The sequence below is a fragment of the Halyomorpha halys genome, unplaced genomic scaffold (genome assembly GCF_000696795.3).
Source record: "Halyomorpha halys isolate HHAL.00 unplaced genomic scaffold, Hhal_1.1 Scaffold1245.1, whole genome shotgun sequence".
NCBI classification, from domain to species: domain Eukaryota; kingdom Metazoa; phylum Arthropoda; class Insecta; order Hemiptera; family Pentatomidae; genus Halyomorpha; species Halyomorpha halys.
The window spans coordinates 438,066-460,379 of NW_027113557.1; the positions used below are offsets into that span (position 1 = coordinate 438,066).

A 22,314-nucleotide genomic window follows, 5' to 3' on the forward strand; every position below is an offset into this window, starting at 1 on the left:
ATTCTGATGTATATGTCAATTATGTTCCGGTTGTATATTATCTATCTCATGGCTCACCTACAGGCTACCTCTTAAGGAAGTCAGTTGTTTCGACTGATTTTTTTTTTTTTCTCTGTAGTGAAATAAATTGCTTTCCATTATTATATGAAAAAAACAAATACTATGCAGCTTTTTGCATAACTTCCCAACCTTGATATATATTTTCTTAGATGAGTTATTTGTTTAGGTAGCTTTACAAAATCAAAGAGGAAGGGGTACTCAGACCGAGTGTAATCATAAATGTTTATAATTATTTTCAAGAATTAAGTTAATCTTGTAAATATATGATTTTTAATTCTTTAATGGTGTTCGGATAGGTTAATTTTATTCGAGTTTCGAGGTTCTTTAGTTTAAATCAGGGTTAATTATTTTCCATTCCCTAGTTCGTCTTCTATCGTGCTGCTTTGTAACTTTTTGGTCGAACCAACTGTTCCTTTTTCTCTATTTCTTCCTTCTCTTCCTGACTTCTTCCCTTATTTTGATTCATTTGTATTGGACACTTTCTTCTGGTATCTGTCAAAATAAGAACCTACTGGGCGGTCCAGCAACCATTTCTTATGTAGGAATCTGATTTCTCTACATAGACACTCCTAGAAATGAAGGTTAAGCATATGGAAAGAAAAATGTATTGAAAATTCCATAGTCTAACTAAAGAAAGATAAAGACAAACGAAGATCTTAGGATATGTGAAACTCCACTATAAAGAGGGACAGAATAAGTTAGCTAGAAAATGTACTCGGAATGGAACGTGGTAAGTCATCGTAAACGATTATGGAGGGACACCCAGATAGAAGAAGTCTATTCTTCTAGACTACAGGATGTGCATGACGATCTTCCGACTCTGGGTGTTAAGGGATAGAAGGCAGCCATGGACAGATTTGAGTGGAGTAGTCCAAGTTCTTGCAAGTACCATAACGCGGTCGGATGGTAAGTTCTACTGGCACTATATTACATCATTAAAAAAATAATTAACCAAAATGCGTTTAACTCTAAGTGGTAAAATATTCGACCGCGGCTATGCTGTTGATTTGTTGTATTTAGTTGATGATTTACAAACAATGAAATTAAACACAAAATACATGTGGTAAATTAAATAAAGAATTAATTATAAACGGCTATACTTTCTATAAACGCGTAAGGAGGATATGTTCTCTGACTAATGAAATACAAATATCTAGGATCTAGATATCTAAAAGAAACGAAATTAGAGAGAAAGTAAGGTAAGGTTAAAGGTGGTGTAGGTTTATTATGCCTCTAAGCCGAACTTACTCGATTCCCACTGCCTATAAAGTAAGAAACCTGAAACCTTACTATAAACGCGTTAGTAAGAATTTACAAGACTATTATGCGTGTTACTGTTGTTAACTCATGCCAAACAGAACCTTAAGGTTTCCGATAATAAATTATTGAATTGAATTTTTATTTATAATCAAATGTGATGTATCATAATAATCAACAACATGCATTGGTAAACAATTAAAACTCATTTTTGTTAATATTTATCGCTGCAGAATAAGAAACAGCTACAAAATTTACTTTTTCGGGCTCTATTTGCTAATAATTAATTGCGAGAAAACCGACACACGACTTATAAATTACTAGCACACGATTCTGTTGGTCGTACTTGTTATGCAAAGCTGAAATGTCTGGAGGGCGTGTTTCGAAGCCATCCTGGTGAAGTCTTCCTTATTCCTTGCGATGTGTAGTAATTTCCAACACCTTAAGAATGTGACATTTAGTTTTCCCTTCTAAAATTTATGAAACTCGTTAAAAGGGTACTTCTCACGCCATTCATGGGTAGTTTACAATTTTGATTTTTATCTTCATGTATAAATGGATTATTATTATAAAGGAAATGGTATGCTTTAATATTTTAGTCCTTATAGTTGCGTTAAAGGGCCCGGGTTTGAATCTGGCTGGGTAGATAATTATTTTCTGTTACATTGTAGCCGTGAGTCAACCCTGTGTGTTATGGAGCCCTCCTGAGGTCCACTCAGCCTTATAAAGTGGGTACTCTTAATTAGGGAATAATCTGGCAGTAGAGCGTGATCTTGGAAAAATCACTTTCTTGCATAACCTAGAATTAATAATTTGATTACACATTTCAGTCATTTGTATACAATTAAATATATAGAAGTGCAGAAAAAATAGAACAAATCAATCAAAAAAACACAAAAATTGGCCCTATAATAATGAAACATAAGTGCCCGTCTATAAAAACTGCTATCGTGAAAGGATTCTTTTTAAATCAAGGGGGGGATAATTATTGGTCCTTTAATTAAATATTAGTTGTAGTATAAGTGACCCATATTTCTTGATTTTTTTACGTTGAAACTAATAGAAAAAGAATCATGATGAAATAACTACCCTAAACAAGTTATATTTTATTATAGATGGAAATTCATATACTTCTAATGTTAATTATAACTAGTTTACAGTTTTTGGCTAGAAAACTAAGCATTTTTCACACATTCCATATGAAATGAAAGTAGACGAAATTTCCTACAAAATGTTTATATAAAATCTAACTTCGGGGTGATCTAATGTGAGCAATAAAAAAAAATCCAGGTATTGCAGATTAAAAAAAACATTTTTCAGAAAAAAAGTATGGTACTTTTTTTTTAAACGATTTTACATGTTTCCCGGATGTTGGATCTGGATTTAAAATTGTACGCTCCGCTAATGGCTTCGCAACGAAAATAGATTTTAAATGTTAAAAATATTTTCAATTTTTAGCCTATTATTCAAAAGGTTAGCTATTGCCTAAAACAAGTATTAAATAAAAAATTAACGCTGACGAAATCTCTAACAAAATTTGTTAATTGTATTCAATTTTTCACCAGCCTGGTACGTCACTACAGAGCAATTACAAAAGGGCACTTTTTGGTTCTTTGTGAAAAACAAAAAAAAAAAATCATTTCTAAGTAGTGTCGGTCTAAGGTTACTCGAAAATAAATTTTGTAGTAAATATTGCCTATTTTAATCTTGTATACAATTTTATCACTTATATTTTTAATTATTAGTGAAAAACTAATACTTAAAAAATAAGTTGATGAAATGCTAAGTTGTAATTAATGATGGAAAGATGTTAATTTTTATTTATGATATAATATAACGTTTTTAGAGTGGTTATTTTGTCTTACTTTTCCTTCTGGTAAATCCAGTGTAAAAAATACTGTAAAAACGTGCTTCACTTATATCAAAAATAATATTCCATTTGAACCTCTGCCTTTGTTCCCCTTTTTTTTTTTAAATTTCTCTCTTCAAAGTTTTAATTACATCTCACCAATTAGTAAATTTATCTAAAGAAATTTTCGTTGCAATTTCACTGGGAGGGAGTAAGTGTTTGTTGGGTTTAAATATATTTCTCGAATTTTGTAAACACATATTTTTTGTTCTTCCGTCTAGTGCGTTCCAAATTTATTCCACACACTTGTGTTGTCCAATTCTTTGTATCATTGCTCATTCTGGTACGATTCAATTATATAATTTAAGTACGATAATTCAATTATTTTTTAAATGAGTGGTTGTAATCTAGCAGATTTATAATTTTATTATAAAACATGGTGCCTTCCTCGATAGACGTCCTAATATAAAAATATTTTTTTTAAATAGGAATGTTAGTTGCTGAAATCAATGTATTCAAACAAACTGTCGAGTTTCAGCTTTATGTATTACTATAGATTTATACTAGCAATTGAAATAACATATCAGGCTGTGGAATTTAGTCATTTGTGATGGATTATTAATAAATTGTATCAATAATCTACCTAAATAAACTCCCTTTAATCTATTAAGCGTATAGACTTCACGATAACCGAAATCCTACATTCCAGTGCTATTCTCCCACTTACGTTACGTTCTACTCTCCTTCCTGTTTGATTACAAGATCTCGTTCATTAGCTAGTCTATAAAGCTCATATTTTAGTCGCTGCTATATCATTATTATTAAACTTAATCTCAAATTTGTTCATTTCTATTTTTTTATAATGGTTAATATCAACTATTCTGTTATGTTCTATTCAATTTCTAATAATATCTCTTTTATACACTTTATCTATTTCAATGATTAAAAAATACCTAAATGAATAATCTAAAACTGAGAATATTGAGGATCTATGCACTTCACAACGTTATTTTTAAATGAAGTAACTTTGAGGAATAAGTTGACCCTTAAACTTCGAATAAATCTATCATAAAAATTTTTGATAGTTTTGTTTTGTATTATTTTTTTTTTAACACGTACTATTATCCAGTAGAAGTCATATAATGTAGACTATATGACTGTTGTCCATTAGATATGATAACAAAACAAACAGACATCACAGCTTGTGAAATCTTAGTCCTATTCTGATAACAGAGATAGTAAGTCTCTTTATGTTACAAAACAAACGTTCTCACGAGAAGAATTGATTAATTAACGTTCCCATATTAATTTCCAATTGATTTATCTTCTATTCATGGAAATGATTTTTTGTAAACATGACTCGATCAACAGTTTCCGTGTCCGATAGATTTTTCAGATATTTTATAGGGGGTAATGATTAAACGAGGTATTTTCAATTCACTTTATTATTAGTCTATCATTTGCTGTCCACTAGATGTACTTTGAACTGCGAGCAAGAGTATTATACTACAATTTATTGTGGGGGAATCTAAAATTTTCCAGCAATTTTAACCTAATTTCCAGCTCCACAGTGATCTGAAGAGATTCCCCTGAAAGTCCTCTCTTTCTAGAAATTTTTTATAACTGAGCTCTCAAAATAGCGTATATAAGAAATTTCCTGTATAAATAACCTCTTGGGTAATGTGCTCCCACAATTTTTACAGTTTGAAGTAGGTTCTCAAATCTCGAATTTCCCAGCTTTTAGGATTTAGGGTTTCGAATTATTGGGAGGGAGGGAGAGGGAGACTACACCTCTCTACCTCTATGCAACAACCTTCCTGATTATAAGGATAATCCCAAAAATAAGGTCCCCAAATTTTTTAATGTATACAAAACTTCGTTTTCTATAATATTTACTTAGATCTAAGGATTTTTGAAGATACTGTGACAGGGTTTGTATACACTTGCCAGTTCCATATCATGTCCTTGATAAAGCGTTGAACTATGTCTTTCTCCTCCTTGTCAAAGCTATATGGCCGCAGCCCCTCTTTACTGAATAGCAGATTCAGACTTTAAGGGAAGTCATGGTGATTATGTTTTATGATGAATAGGGGTTGATTGACTTTATTCCTATTTGGACCACAATAAACAAGGAACATTGTCACACTTTATCCCTTTAGTGTTAACCTGGCACTCTGGTAAAACGTTTAGTTAAGATGCAATTCAGCTCCATTGAAGGAGTGATAAATTATATTTAATTATTTTCCTTGCAAATCGCTAGGAACTGACATGAAATGATCAATACAAATGCTTCATACATCAATACAAATCGATACAAACGCAAAAATCTGTTTTAATAGAAAATTAATGGAATTAAGTATTTTAAAAAATAGGAAACATTTCTTTTGTCATTAGTCTTGCATTTCTAAAAACATTTAATAAATGAAATCATATGATGGTGTATTGTTCTTTTCTCTACTTGAAAAACAAATCCACAAACAGTTATTTTATTTGGAGCATTATGTAAAAATTCCAGATGTTTTCTTAATAGTTTGTAATTTACAAAGAAGTTAACTAAATTCGGAATTCCCCAGTTACAATGCCATTTATTCCTTCATGTCATATCTCCATAGGCATCTATGTCAGGGTTGTCACTTGTCCCAAATCAGCTACTGTATATTTCTCATTGAAGCATAATACTTCAGTCAAATTTCAGGTTGTATTGGTTTGTCATAGATACATTCATTCTGATATTTATGTTCTATTAGTTACTAACATAATATTAAAATAAACTCATTTAATTGTATAATGTAACACTAATTTGTCAATATTTTTAAACTAAAAGTTCTTATTAGTTATAATTGAAATTATTCATCTGCATAATAATACTTCAGTTGATTAATTTATCCGAAAATATTCAAGATGAGTTGGTGAATGGAATAGGTAATAATTTGACTTGAAATCTATTAGAATTTTAATAATAAAATTTGAATTGAGAATCACCTATTATTCAATGAGTCATTCTATTCAGCTAAAATATTAATTCGACTAAGGTAATCAATAAAATAAACAATGAACCACTCCAATCGTAAGTGAATATTATCAATCTAAATTCATCATTTACAATCTATCCCATAAAAAATAAATATATCTATATTTATTTTTTTAGGGGTTGATTACTCCCGTGGTATGTATATACCAGGGTAGATAGCTTCATAAAGAAATGGATAAAAACAAAGGAAAGTCATAATTTTGTTTCTCTGTTAATTAGTATTAGTCTTTTATGCTCGCTGATAACTAATATATATTTACATGTAGAAGCTATTTTTAAATTTTTTTTTTTTTAAATTCTCTTAGTTGATGAATTTATGTTGACAGGATATGTATGAGAAGATGATACAGATTGACTACAACGCTCCAACGGAAGAAGAACACAGGCTTAAGGGTGTTACAAAGCCGAGGTATGATATGATGTTTTTGTCATAAGCAGAAATCCTTAGAATTATACCTAATTTTAGCACTTTTTTTAAAAATTTAAGATGCTTATATTATTCAGCTATTACATAAAGGATGAGACAGTTTAAGCTCAGTATATAATTTTTTCAAATCAGTGTTGAATCAAAAAGTTTTTTATTTCCTTACCTACCTTTCTCACTTTATTTTAAAATATTATCTAACCTAATATTATTATCCTACCTGAATTATTAAATTAATTAAAAAAACAACAAATATTTCAAAAAATATTATCTCATCCTTTCCTCTGTAACTCTATAAGAGTACCTCTCATCCTCTGAAACTATTTAACAATTTCCTACTAACATTTAGTGCCATGTAGTGATTATTAAGAGTATAAAACAAAGTAGAAAAAAAATGATAAATAATTTTAGCAGAGTTATATAATATCAAAGTATTATATTGTGAAAATTTAGTGAGTTAGACAAAGGTGAAAGTTAAGGACTTTGGATTTTTTGTTTTGTTTTTTTTATAACCTGTTGCTTCTTTTATATGTTTTGGTTCTTTCCTTGCCGATAAATAAAAAAAATTATCAATTTATATTTATTAAAAATGAGAAATTGATAATTTTGTTTTTGTATGGCAACAGCTTCTTAGACTTGATTATATACTCAATAAAAATCCTTTTTTAAATAAGATTCATTGTTGGATAATATTAAAGTTTCGTAGATATACAATTCCAATTTTCTCATCCAATTACATAAGTTTTTTTTATCTAAAATCAGCTCTTTCTTTCAACAAAAGGCAGAATTGAATTATATGAAAATTATTATGCTTATTTTCAATAAAAAAGCCATGTCAAAAACTTAAATTGAAAATTAAAAAATTCTACCAAACATTCAGAGATGTTTCCAAAAATATTTTACCAAACTATGAACTTGATTGTCAGTAGCGTTTAAAAGTTAATTTTTAAAAAATAAATTAGATAAAAACCTCTTAAATGAGTTTTATGTCTCACATGATTTACACAAAATTTTATTGCTAGGTACATGGTGTGGCGGGAAACAATCTCATCTACTGCTACACTGGGCTTCAGAATAGAAGGAATCAAAAAAAGCGACGGTAGGTCTAGCAAAGACTTCAAAACAACACGAACTCAAGCCCAAATCAAAGAAGCTTTCCGGGATTTCACTGCTGGATTCCCCCATGCTGTGGTGAGTTCTGTACAATTTAATTATTTTTATACTCAGTCTTATAGAATTAGCCCACATTATCAAAATATTAACTTCATATTATTTGAGAAAAAAAAAATAGATATTTTACGTATCCATATTATTTTTTTTACTATGACCGTTGATCTAGATATATCACTATATATGTAATAGTTCATTATTTCAATTAATAGAAAATAGCCAATAAATGTATTGTTATTTTATTGAACAAAAATATTAGTGATACAAGAAAGTACTTATAAAATGTTTATAATGTACACTACTTTACACTGGTTGGGCTCTTAGCCCTAACTTGTATCTCTTCAAAGCCTCCCATCCCCTCCCCCGTCTATTACTATTGTTATGTTATCTCCCAGGATCTTTCTTTGCTTTTAAGCTATATTAATAATTTCTCTTTCTAATTTTATTTTATTTTTTTAAAAAATGTATTTGATTAATTAAAGAATAAAGTAAGTATAATTTGCTCATTTTAACTGCATAATTTATTATCCTGTTTTGTTAGTATATACAGTCACATAGATATGCTCCTTTAATCTTCTATTCTTTGTTATATTTTCATTTTCTAAAATCAAGATTTCGTTTAAATGATTCATGAACGAATGTATGAAATAAACATATTAATTGGAAGGATTTATCACAAAAATACATAATATGAAAAATTACATCATATTAAATCTCCTCGGACACTTTTTATCATTATTGAACCACATAAGTCATTATTGTGTTTTGGAATATCATTGATTATATATTGCAAAATGGTAGCTGTTTAAAACCCTGTAAAATTTTTTTTTTGTTTCATCTACTATACTTTATTAAGGTTCTTATTTGTACATTTATGTTTAAGATTTTTTTTTTTTTTTGCAGCCAAAGTATATTCAAAGATTAAAAGCTATCAAAGCAACATTAGAAGTTTCCCATTTTTTCCACACACATGAGGTAAATATAAATATACAAGAAATTTCTAAGCATAATGTTTATATGATGAGTCCACAAGAAGACTGATTTAGTCGCAACAAATTTTAACAAAGAAAACTGTAGTTTAATATTTCTCTTTTGATTAAATAATAAAATTTTACAATAGGATGTTCATGAAAAATTTCTTATAGGCACTTAGAGTACAGACAATATCTATAATCCTAAAAAAATTTATGAAGATAAAATTAGGATGTAAAAAAATTGAAATTATAAAAAAGTGGACTAAAATAATTCTTCATGTGGACTGTTATTACATTTAAATATGGGGGCATATGTTTGATTTTTGAGAACTGAAGAAAATAAATATTTATGTATACAGTAAAACCTTGATTATCCTGAATAATGGAGGGAGAAGGTTGATATGGCTAAATGAAAACCGTACAATGTCATGTAATATGTTACCAGTGTTTGAAGCAGAAAGTATCCTTTTTTTCCAGTTGAGGATGATTTTTCTTATTTGACTTTAATTTTTTCTCAAATTCATGACTTCATGGAAATAAAAAATTTCCTGTTGACATAAGTTCAAGAAGATATCTACTGCTCCCTTTGCTTAACTTCTCTGAATTTTCAGTCCTGTAAATAAGTAAATGTTTCTTCAATTTTCCTGAAAACGTTGACCCAGAAATCATAATTCCTTTGATAAGCTTTCTTAAACCCTTCCAAAAATTCTGCTAAATTCTTAGAATCATGAATTTTCCTTAGTTTTTTTTTCTAGTTAAGAAAGGGATTTGGCAGAATATTTGAATTTAAAAATGTCATATTTTAGTTTGTTTAAGTCACATACGGCACATTTTTAGTTATAAGTTTTTATCTCCATGGTTTATATCTGGATACCTGGGTTTCTTATCGATACTTTTTTGTGTAGAAAAAGAAATACACTTCTATGTTTACCCCTCATTGTTTAGCACTACATGTACACATTTACCCCTCATTGTTTAGCACTACATGTACATGTTTACCCCTCATTGTTTAGCACTAAATGTACATGTTTACCCCTCATTGTTTCCCACTTCATGTACTACAAAGGCTAAAAACAAATTGTAAAGAGTAAGTGAGTAATTTGTAAATGAGAAGAGGTTACCTCCTGATTTCCTAGAACAATTGCAGAGTACTAAAGTAGAACTTTTAGATAGTGTCTGGGCGAAAAGTATAACTCATTTTTTTTTTTTTTAAGTAGTGAGCACAGCCAATTGCAAAAACTGATAATCAAGACATGGTGAATCAAGGTTTTACTATAAATGATTACTTAGCTATGATTACTGCAAAAATATTAAATTAAGTAGCAATGAAAAGGGATGCTTTTTCTAGAGTTATACATTACATTTACTATTTTATTGAAAAATATTATATTTGTACAGATGATTGGGAGCTCATTGCTGTTTGTCCATGACGAGAAAGCCGCTAGTGTTTGGCTGATTGATTTCGCTAAGACACTGGTCCTTCCACCAAAGGTGACCATTGACCATGCTTCCACCTGGGTGGTTGGAAACCATGAAGACGGGTAATGTCTAAAATAAACAATCTTGTTTAATTTAATTACAAATATATTTATTATTGTCATAGAAGGTAGTTTTGAAGTGAAACTTCTTTACTGACTACTCAAGAAAAAAAAATTATATGGGAATAAATTGATTTTGTGTAAAATGATGAAATGAAAGTGGTGAGGATGGTAATTCTGGTCAATTCTAGCAGGAAATATTTTATATCTTACTAGAAGAGCAGGAAATGACTCTATCTTAACGATTTCAATATAAAAAAATTCCTGCAAGAATTGACTTAAGAAATCCACTTTATTCTAAATATAAAGTTAATAATTATTATTATGGAACTAATATTTTCTGACTTTAGCTATAAGTACGAATAGTTCCTCTTTGTAATGAGCTATATTTTAAAATTGTATCTTGATGCTAAAAAGTGGAAAAGATAACTCTAAAAAGGAATAATAACAAGTTTTTGAACATTTGAATTAAAACATCTTGAAACCTATAAATTATAGTTGCTTACTGTAGGTGAGGGAAATGTTCAGTATTTCATCCTCTTTTTTAATGAGCTGTAATTCAAAATTTTATCTTGATGCTAAACCAAATTAAAGAGGTAATAGCACCAAAAACCGCATTGTTAGGGAAACTATATAAATAGTAATTTGTTTGAACTTTTATTGTTGTTAGGGTAAACATGCAAGGGGTAGCCATTGTTGTTTGGCTTGGCATATTTCTGTCCTAAACACTATAATAGTACTTTTAGGCAGATATTAATTTGTAACAGCTTTTATTCATACTATTAACCTAATTATGATTGGTCTTGTAATATGCTACATCAGTTGGTGTAATTTAGTAGGAATAAAAATATGCTGTTATTAATTGTTAAGGTTGGGTTCTTGACTTGTAAACCCTCATACAATTTCTCATTATTTTGTATGTTATTTGTACATTACATTCGAAACCAATATGTTGGAAATGTTACTTTGTGATGGACAATTATTCTCACTTCTTCCATATGCTAAAGAACTTTAAGCAATTACTTATGATGTCTGACTCTCTTGTGAAAGTAGTTATTTCAATTGTTTTCTCTTTCTTCCAATGTTGCTGCTCGACATCTGGATAAACAAAGAAGTTAACTTTCTTATCACAGTCATCCTTTTAAGTGGTTTTTACAACACTTGCAACCAGAGATCTGGTTGTTACCTGTTCTCCAGCTTCCAAGCTGCAATGTTTTTTCTCTCTCCCTCTCTCTCTCTCTCTCTCTCTGAGTGTTCACAGATATCTTGTTTTATCTCACTTTGCCTAACAGTTGTTCCACCCTTAAAAAAAGTAGTCTCTTTCACTCCTTCACAAGCATAGTCCTTCCTGCCATTATTTGAATATAATAGCATATTGAAATCAACATCACAACTTTTATATGTTTTAAGTTTTGCGATAAAATAGAACCAGATTATAATCGATGTTCGACATAAATTGATTGTTTAAAACAAAAACATTTTAAAACTAGTTGCTCATTGTTTATTAATCCTTAATCGAAAATTGGAACTTTATTAACAGTTATTTTCCTTGTCATTAGAATTTGATTTTAATTGAGTATTTTTATATATATATTTTTTGTGTGTTTTTAGATACCTTATTGGTATAAACAATCTCATCAACATTTTTTCCGAAATGGCTCTTGAAGACCAACAGCAGCCACCGCCACAGCATACACAAACTACCCTCGTAGTTACGGGACCTGAAGAATCTATTTCACAAGAAGCAACAAGTTGTGAAAGTGAAACATTTCGGCTAGAAACAGAAAACCAGCCGAATGTTACCTGAAATACTGAAGTATAAATTATTTCGGAATTTGGTACAAAAAGACTGCTTCAGAAACATTTTGTTAGTTCAAAGACCTATTGTTTTAAATGCAATTCGTTCAAAACTCTTATTGTACCCTTGAAACATTTGTAATACAAATCTTTGCTTTAATGGAGTACTCTAGTAAACAGACCCTTGTACAGACCATAGTCATCATATATATGGACATGTATATATGGTTTACTCATATTTATTTAATTGTACATATCAATTTTATATATATTTGCAGATAAAATATATAAAATAGTAATGCATTGTGTATTGCTAATAAAACTTTTAATTTGTGGCTGCATTATTTATCCTATCCAGTCAGTGTTTATATATTAAAATCTTCCTAAAGTGTTCAAAATTAAAAATTGACTAAACTCTTATCCTTTGAGTAGATTTAATGTAATATTTTTGGAATGGAATTATGAAGATTAAAAAAAATTGGAAATATATTTTATCATTCCCAATTTGGTATCATAAAGTATTCTTTGTATTTGTATATTATTATAAAAACAGAGCCAATATTATTATTATTATGGCTATATTTTTCCAATGAAGATAGGTTGTTATAATGAATAATTTTATAAACAGATGTCAGGACACTTTGTTAAATGGCTGTCACAATTTGTTTTTATACATTATACACTACATTTTTTATTGAATAAATCTGTATTACCTATAGTGTTTTTGAAATTTCAATATTTCCTTTTACTAAGCTATTGATGAATCAAAGACATATTATAATTTTGGAAGATCTTCGATTGACTGTATGTAATTAATCAAGGAAGATGGTCAGGATGCTGTCAAAAAGGAACTCGAATAGTAAAAAACTATTCATTAAACTCCAACATTTCTCTTCGCTACGGAGGGCTTCATATGGGCTAGAAAAAACAATAAAAATATTGCAAACAGAGTAGGAGTATTAGATGATATGAATTATAAAGACAACACTTGTAGGACTATATATCATAAAAAATATGTGAAGGTTATATAATCAAAAAATAAATACACTAATAAATATTTGACCTAAAATGAACCAGTGGAGTAACATCAAATAGAATTGATTTAGCAAAAATAAAAACAAATATAGTGAAACTAAAAGAGGGAAAATTTAAGTAAGTGAGATAAGAGTAAATATTAAAATTAAAATCTGTACCACTACAACCCACGAAGGGTCAGGGGTTCAGTACTTTGTAAGGGAGTACTGTTACTAGACCAACGGTTGTGCAAGGAGGTGATTTGGTAAAAATCACGCTATATTGTGTATTGTCACGAATCACAAAGTAAATATGTCAAGGGGTAAAATAAAGAAAAACGAGAAAAAGGAAAATAAAGAACAAAAGAGTTTAACTAATCTTTCGTCAAGGAAGTAGGCCTAACAATGAAGGAAGGAGTTGGGAGATTTGACTGTTACAATAATGGTTGGATATAAAAGCAAACATTGTAAATATAAAATTATTTTCATGTTATAATACAATATGATTATAATACTTCACTATAATTTTATATTTACAATATCTTTTGCTTTTATATCTGAGTATTCTTGTAATTGTTTTATGTCCACACTCTTCCACCTTTATTTTTTTACCTACTTCCTAGATGAAAGGTAAGTATCCTGTATTGTTCTTTATTTTTATTTTTCTTCATTTTACTCTTATATTATTTACTCAATTTTTTGGTCTTTTAGTTTTGTCTATATTTGCTTTTATTTTTCTTTAATCTATTCTATTTGATATTACTATATCTGTTAATTTTGTGCCTAATATTTATTGCTATGTTTCTTTTTTCTTTATATTTTCTTCAATTTACTCTGTTCATTTTTATATTATTTTGATATATTTATTTCATTTCATAGTCCTACAATAATTTACTTTATATTTCATGTCATTTTATGCTCTTATACTGTTCACAATATTTTTAGTTTTCTTAGCCCTGAAAAACTCGTTTGTATTACAAAAAAGAAAATAAATACAGCTGGATAGTTTCAGGTGTCAAGACTAGGCACAGAAAAAAATTTCCCACAACAGGCAACATGGAATATTCAAGGTTTAAGTTGATTAAAACCACTTATAAAAGGAAATAGAGTTTTGTGAGGAAATCAAAAGAGCAGGTGTTGATATAACTAACTGAGGCAAAGAAGACAGGAAGAGGATGATCGGATATTCAGAATTATGTGTTCCTTAATCAGGTGTTTGTGAGTGAGAGAGTTGTCAACATCATTATATAATTTGTTTGCTTTAACAATGATTTTACTGCCTGTGGGTTGTTATGTATATGGGGCTGATCCCAATTATTTAAGATGATAGGGACTCATCTTATATTGGGCAAAAATAATATTTTTAAACTATATTTATTTTTCTTTCCTTAGATCAGATTTACTAAATGTATTATAATGTACAGTTGTAAATAGCAATAAAAAAAATATTTATTTTAAAAAAAAAGTATTTAAAAATTTTTGAATTAGCATATGGGATATATTATGTTAAATATTTATAAATTAATTAAAATTTTATTTCTTGATAAGTCACATACTAATCTTAGTTTGAAAAATCTTAAAAAATTATCAACTTTTTTTTTATTCATTTATCAATGTCTTGAAGGTTACAGATTGTTGTTCTACCAAGATAAGGCAGGTTATGTTGCTCTCCTGGAATTGGAGTGGTTGGTCCCATACAGTAGGTTACCATTGATGTCAAAATAATTTTCAAACAAGCTTTCTGTTTATCATTAATCGAAAGAGACATTGCACAAGATCCTTACTGTTCTATATATCTCATATACATGCAATTTTTTGTCGGGTTGATAGTACAGGGGTCTTTTTGATTCAAGTCACTTTAAATTCACTTCATATTATTTTAGGCAAACAAGTGGTTATTTGTTTAACAAATCAAATTAATGTGAAAAAAGAGGATGTACATCCTAACAATAAAGTGATATATCTTCCGGAAGTTAGCATATGGTGTTGACAGAACTGTTATTTCACAAGCAATCATGAAGGGAACCTATGGTAAAGTATGGTTCCTATAAATTGATAAGACTGTTATACCTTTATGTGTAAGACAAGTTAGGGCAAGTGCACTTTTGGTGTAATATTAAAGCATAACATTTTTTCAAAAAATAGCTGTTGTGGAAAACTACTTCTCTTCCCTTTAAATGACCCACCATTAGAATAGTCAAACAAATGTTGATCTTTTTACATGTTGGACGTTATTTTCCTCCCTGATTTCAATATCAGGCAGAGTTGGCTGTTATTAAAGCAATTTAGCATAATTTGGAGCTGTTCCAGTTTTTATAAAATAAGTTGATGCTACATAGATTTTATTTATAGATTAAGTACTAAGAGTAACTATATTTTGAAATCTCCAAGGCTTAAAGTAAGGTCGGCACTTACTCTTTAAACTTTTCATTTTGGGGTAAGAACGGCTGTGAACAAAGGGGCAAGTTTGGACCATATACCACCACATAGTTACAATATAATGTCAAGCTTTATTACCACTAAAGTCAAACTTTTAAAATTTTAGTCTATACCTGTTATAACTTACCTTGCATAATATTAAATAAATTATAGAAATTTATGATATAACGTTTTTGAATATTGATTTACTTCAGAGAAAATGGCTGGGAGTTGTGTCTAAAAAATAAAACTTTTGTAATTTCTGCCAAAGTTTCAGCTACTTATTTTGATCATTCTCATTACAATACATACAAGATGGAAGTAGTATTAGAAGTGAGTGATAACAAGGACCTGTTTATTTATTTAAATAAATATGTTGCCACTTTTTTTAGTATAAATGAATATTTTGTATGTTTGAGTAAATAATTAAAAAATTTTAACCCCTTCAGATTTTTTAATGTTTAAATTTGCTCCAATTACTTTTGATCTGAAAAAAAGCTTATTGTAATATAAAGCTTTCGAGATAACCGAACATTTATTTCCAGTTGAACGAATGGTTTTTAATTTAGATTCTAAATTTAGTAATGTTAAGTTTAATAATTTTTTTTTCCTTTACTTACATCGGCCCAAGACTCCCGTTGGAGTCCTACACTCCCCCTGTTGTTATATAATAAAAGAATGGAGATGAGGATGTAAATTGTTATTATTTATTTAATTTTAAAAATCTAATTTGGATTTTAATAATATTTTGTTCAGTTTTGTAATGTTTAATGAATCTTCTACTTTTCAGGGTAAATTTTATATTAAATATTTGGTATTTTTAAACAAATAATGATATGGGGCCTTAATAATAACTAGGGATAGGATTTTTATGTGCTAAAAAATCCGAAATTTTTATTTATAAGTTGTCAAATATTTTTAAAAAATATGTAAATAATGTATATTTATAAATTTTGTATTATTCAACAATATAAATTACTAATTAATTAGTAATTTTATAACTTATCTGAATAACCGAACTCAACTTGAAAACGCAATCCTTTGACTTTGACTTAATTTTAGGCATGCTAAAATAATGTTAAAACACAATCTAAAACAATTTAACTCGAAAAGGTCTAAATGCTGACTGGGGAGTGAAACAAGACTAAGATGAGAAAGGACCATAGGAAGGGGGAAACAGAGAAATGGATTGAGGAGTAAACAAACAAATTCTAGGGAAATGCCACAGGAATAAGACTTATTACCAAAGTTAGTAAAGGGTAATACCCAACACGATTTATTTCCTTTTTTCACAGAAAAGCACTCACTAATTCACTGTTTCATTCTGTTTTAGAGGGATCGGAAAAATAAAAATAAAAAAAAAAAAGGAATAAGACCCTTGCTCTTTTTAATTGATTCTCGATGTAATTCTGTGTGAAAATTTATTATTGCCACTGCTTTTAATTTGTGTTCAAAGATGAAGATATAGAATTTTTACGCACTACTTATGATAAATGATAAATTTCACCTTTAAGTTTCTCTAAGTCACCTTGCGTTCTCTTGAATTTTACGTAGTTGCTGCGAAAAATGTATTAACAATTGAACAAATAATTTAAGGAAATACGTGATTCAGGAGAAAATACCTAAAAATATGTTAAAAATAACAAATATTTCAGAAAATATGTGATTTACAACAAAATATGTAAAAAAGGCCAAATATTTAAAAATATGTGAAATAAAAATGGCTTCTTTTGGCCAGAAATGTCTTGAAACATCTTTAGTTAGTAAGGAATCGCAGATATCATGGTCAGGTAAAAATATGTGAAAACATAAAAATCCTATCCCTAATAATAACTAATGAATAAGAACAGTGAAAATAACTGCATATCAGGGGAGTAAAGAGATATGAATAATATGAATTTTATTAAGAGTAATAAAAGGAGAAGCTGAATTGTATATGTTAACTTAAAATATGTTTTAAATAAATTATACTAATTGAGTAAGGTTAAAATTGTTAATTACTTGACATTAAATGGAATAGAAACAAAAAGTTAGCACCAAATACTATAATGAAACAGCTACATAGAAAAAGGATTGCTGCAACATGCAAGAAATAAAAAGGGAAAAAAAATAAAGTGAAATGAATTATAACATAAAGGCTCAAACTGCATTTCTTTTTTGTTATAAAATATAGTGAATTAATTTATATTATAAATAATATTAAGATGTAATAATACATCTCTACCGATACAACCCTTGTAGGATTAGGGGTATAGTACTTTGTAAGGAAGTGCTGTTATTGCTCAACTGTTTTGCAAGGAAGCGATTGGTCAGAATCACACTCGACTGCCAGATTTTCCCCTATTAAGAGTATCCAGTTTATGAGGCTAGGTGGACCCCTTAAAGTTCCTGAAGCCATAGGGTTGATTCACAGCTACAGTAACAAAATAAACAATTATCTGTCATAGCAAGATTTGACCCTGGGTCCATGGAGTTTGTAGCACAGTGCTTTACCACTGCGCCACACCGCTCCCCATATCAAGATATAGGTAATTAAAAAAGTATTATGTATTTCTCATACTCATTCATTTTAACAGGGTTTATATAAAGGCATCCTAAAAGTATAGCATTTTTATAATTTAAATTTACTTGGAACCAATTTCTGATCTGAGAGGCTAGGCTGTGGGTCGGTCCCCTTCATCCCTTTCTTGCTTGATCAATAATTTCTGTTGATTTGTCCTGTCATCCTTTCAAAGTCAACACACAATGGGAAAATAAGGAAATTAAAATACAAAAGTTGAAAAATTAATTTACATTTAAGAGGCTTTGTGTCCATTTTAAACATAAGTTAACAAATAAGAATCTTAAGTTACAATAGAGTCATGCACTATGAAGTTTTCCTAAAATATTACTTTTCATGGTTTTAATTGATGATGGCTACACCATTACCTATTCATTAAATATAAAATATGATATTAAAAAATATATCTGTTAATTAAAATGTTTGAATTAATAGTGAAAATATTTTTTAACATGAGGTAGTAAGGTTTAAAGAAGACCCTTGAAGTATTTGTTAATATATTTTATTTTGTAACAGTTGCCTATGCAACAATTTTATTATCATAATTCCCTAAAAACCTTTTGGCTCATTTATTTTTTATCAACAAGCCTGCCACCTTCCCTTTAGGCTTATAATGTTTCAAATAAATTGTATTTGTTTGTCAAAATAACAGAAATGTAAACATGTAAAGCAGAATGTTTTTAAAGTTGAAAATTTTCTAAAGGATAATGGCTCTTCTAAAATATATTGGGGCTGGACAGGATTAAATTTAACTGATGAGAATGTTGATTAAAAAATTAGTTGATCATCTTTTTTATCTTGGAAAGGATCATTGGAGAATATGAAGAGGTCAATAATATTCATAGAACTGTGAATACACACCTCCTCAACCATTACCTTAACTAAAGATATTAACAATCATTGCCTCAACCAAATCCTAAATTAAATGTACACTTATTTAGAAAAATAATCAGGGGAAATATAGAAACAAAAACACATTTAAGTTTGAAAAAAAAAAACTTTATTTAAAAATAAAAAAACAAAACAATAATAAATATAAATTCTACATAAATTGCAGTTCTTTGATTACTAGTTATATTATTATCACAATGATTGAAATAAATTAACACAAACTTAGTATTAATTTACTAACTACTCAGTCTTGAGACATAAAATAACTAATATTTACAATATGAAGAATTTAGTAACAGCCTCATACATATGTACATTTATTTACAACATTAGGAACTTAAAATTGCTTAGTCTACTTCTTCTACAGTTGGGCCTCGATGAAAGTTGTTCCCAGCCTGTTGACCACAAGAAGAGCCTGAGCCACCGTTGTGCATCTTTGTCATGTAAGACACACACTCCTTCTGAAGCTCTTGCAGCTTGTGCTCGTATTCCTCCTTATCGGCGAGGCTGTTGTTGTCTAGCCACCTCATGGTTTCGTCACACCTGGCTCTTATTTTCCTCTTGTCGTCTTCGCTCAGTTTGTCTCCTGCCTCGTCGGCCGCCTGCTTCACAGAGAAGACATAGCTCTCCAGTTGATTCCTGGCAGCTATCCTCTCCCTCTGAGCATCATCTTCTGCTTTGTATCTTTCTGCCTCGTTGACCATCCTCTCTATTTCCTCTTTAGAGAGACGGCCTTTGTTGTTCTCTATCCTTATGTTCTTTGACTTTCCAGTGCTGTTCTCCTTGGCCGAGACGTTGAGAATACCATTGGCATCCAGGTCAAATGTTACTTCGATCTTGGGAACTCCACGGGGTGCAGGAGGGATCCCAGTCAGGTCAAATGTGCCTAGGAGGTTGTTGTCCTTGGTCATAGCCCTCTCACCTTCAAAAACTTGAATGGTCACTGCAGGCTGGTTGTCGGAATAGGTGGTGAACGTCTGAGCCTGCTTGCAAGGGATCCTGCTATTTCTCTCTATTATCTTTGTCATGACTCCTCCGGCAGTTTCAATGCCCAGGGAGAGTGGTGCCACATCGACCAGAAGTACATCTTGGATCTGAGAGCTCTGATCTCCACTGAGGATGGCTGCTTGGACGGCAGCCCCATATGCAACCGCCTCATCTGGATTGATTGATAAATTGAGGGATTTGCCGTTGAAAAAGTTTTGGAGGAGGTTCTGTATCTTTGGGATGCGTGTTGACCCTCCTACTAGTACTACGTCATGGATGGATCCTTTGTCCAGCTTGGCATCTTGAAGGGCCTTCTCTACGGGATGTAATGTTGATCTAAAGAGATCAGCGCAGAGCTCTTCGAACCTCGCCCTCGTCACCTTGGTGTAAAAGTCAATACCTTCATAGAGGGCATCTATTTCGATGTTGGCTTCAGTGCTAGAAGACAGAGTTCTCTTGGCCCTTTCGGCAGCCGTCCTCAACCTCCTCAGTGCTCTTGGGCTGCTCTTCAGATCTTTCCTGTACTTTCTCTTGAACTCTTCTGCCAAGTGATTGACTAGCCTATTGTCGAAGTCTTCTCCTCCCAGGTGAGTGTCCCCAGCAGTCGACTTGACTTCGAAGAGGGAGCCCTCGTCTATGGTGAGAATTGATACATCAAAAGTGCCACCTCCAAGGTCGAAGATTAAAACGTTTCTCTCACCCTTCAGATTCTTGTCCAATCCGTAGGCGAGGGCGGCAGCTGTGGGCTCGTTGATGATCCTCAGGACGTTCAAACCGGCTATGGCCCCTGCGTCCTTGGTAGCTTGTCTCTGAGAGTCATTGAAGTAGGCTGGAACTGTGATAACTGCGTCTTTCACTTTGGTTCCCAGGTATGATTCGGCAGTCTCCTTCATCTTGGTCAGGACCATGGAACTTATCTCTTCCGGAGCGAAACGTTTCGTTTCGCCTTTGTATTCGACCTGGATTTTAGGTTTGGTGCAATCGTTTACGACTTTAAAAGGCCACAGTTTCAAGTCATCTTGGATTTTGGGATCGTCAAATTTCCTGCCGATCAATCTTTTGGCATCGAAAACTGTGTTCTGAGGGTTCATAGCTACCTGATTTTTAGCCGCGTCTCCGATGAGTCGCTCTGTGTCCGTGAAGGCGACATAGCTCGGTGTCGTCCTGTTGCCTTGGTCGTTAGCTATGATCTCCACTTTCCCGTGCTGCCAAACGCCGACGCACGAATAAGTTGTACCAAGATCGATTCCGATAGCGGGCATTTTTATCACACTACTCACAAATAACACTATATAGAATAAATAGGATCGAGCGAATAATCGCACCCAAGTAGTCGTATCACTTTTCAATCAATAAACTGCCGAGCGGAGGGCCAGCTGAGGTTTATATAGCCCGCCGAACTTTCTAGGTCGGGCCAGATCATTCCCTCGAATCTGATTGGTCGAAGCTGCGGCCGATTCTCGAACTACCCAGAACCACCTCTAACTAACTCTGTAGAACCTTCTGGGACAATCCAGGTCGAAACAGAATATTAATATACATTTTCGCTATTTTTGTTGGTATTTTTATCTGTTGAGGTAGGAAGAGGTACAGTCTGATACAAATTTGCAGGTACGTAAAGCGGTTTATTTGGAGGATATAACTTTTTTTAAATAGTTACAATGGATATCCACTTCTGTATTCTACTTGTTTTTCTCAGATTTTGGCTGAGCATAATTTATTCTGTACAAGTAGAATCCTTTGAGACTTAATGAAATTAAGGCCACCACATGGTCAGATTTACTTATAACATCAGATGAACTCTCATCACCATTTGTGTTTTGATCATAAACTCAGCTTACTGAACAATATCTTGTATTATATTTTTTATTAACAGATTTGTTAAACCATAGTTTCACACATTTTAATTTTTGGATAATTATGTAGCTGTTAATTTGAATCTTGTTTTAATTTATTTCATAGAACTTTTACAGTTTTATTTTGGTTTTGTTGTTTATATCATTCAAAAACAATTTGTATTTGATGCATCAATTGAAACTACCCTCAATACATATTTTTTATTTTTATTTTTTACATGAAAAAATAAATGATAATCAACTATCAACCAAACTATATTTTATGTTTGATACTTATTTGGTACATGTGGCTTTCTTCTTTTTGGTATGAAGCATCAGTTTCGCTTAGACAAATCTACTGGTAAATTGTTTACAATTGATGAGTTAGTTTGAGTGGCTTACATTTGCTCGATCTTATATTAATCATAAAAAACTTAAATATTCTTATGGACATTAGTTTTTAAATTTTAAAATGTTCTCAGCATTTCTGGATATTTCTTAAGTTATTCT

General features: G+C 30.7%; 2 protein-coding genes across 2 annotated transcripts in view; one reads left to right on the forward strand and one right to left on the reverse strand.

Moving 5' to 3' along the window:
* The window catches only part of LOC106688972 (Inositol 1,4,5-triphosphate kinase 2), a 96,654-nt gene extending 84,544 nt beyond the window's left edge, over positions 1–12,110 (forward strand). Inside the window, exons 5-9 of the mRNA XM_067050995.1 lie at positions 6,524–6,606; positions 7,644–7,812; positions 8,695–8,766; positions 10,164–10,306; positions 11,915–12,110. Of these exons, the coding sequence (XP_066907096.1) occupies positions 6,524–6,606; positions 7,644–7,812; positions 8,695–8,766; positions 10,164–10,306; positions 11,915–12,110 (663 nt within the window). The remainder of the gene's footprint in view (positions 1–6,523; positions 6,607–7,643; positions 7,813–8,694; positions 8,767–10,163; positions 10,307–11,914) is intronic.
* Positions 12,111–19,107: 6,997 nt separating this feature from the next.
* LOC106688975 (major heat shock 70 kDa protein Ba) lies at positions 19,108–21,328 on the reverse strand. The gene has a single exon (XM_014433697.3). It carries the CDS (start codon positions 21,229–21,231, stop codon positions 19,330–19,332), a length of 1,902 nt encoding a protein of 633 aa, XP_014289183.1. The 5' UTR covers positions 21,232–21,328; the 3' UTR covers positions 19,108–19,329.
* Between the last annotated feature and the right edge of the window lie 986 nt (positions 21,329–22,314).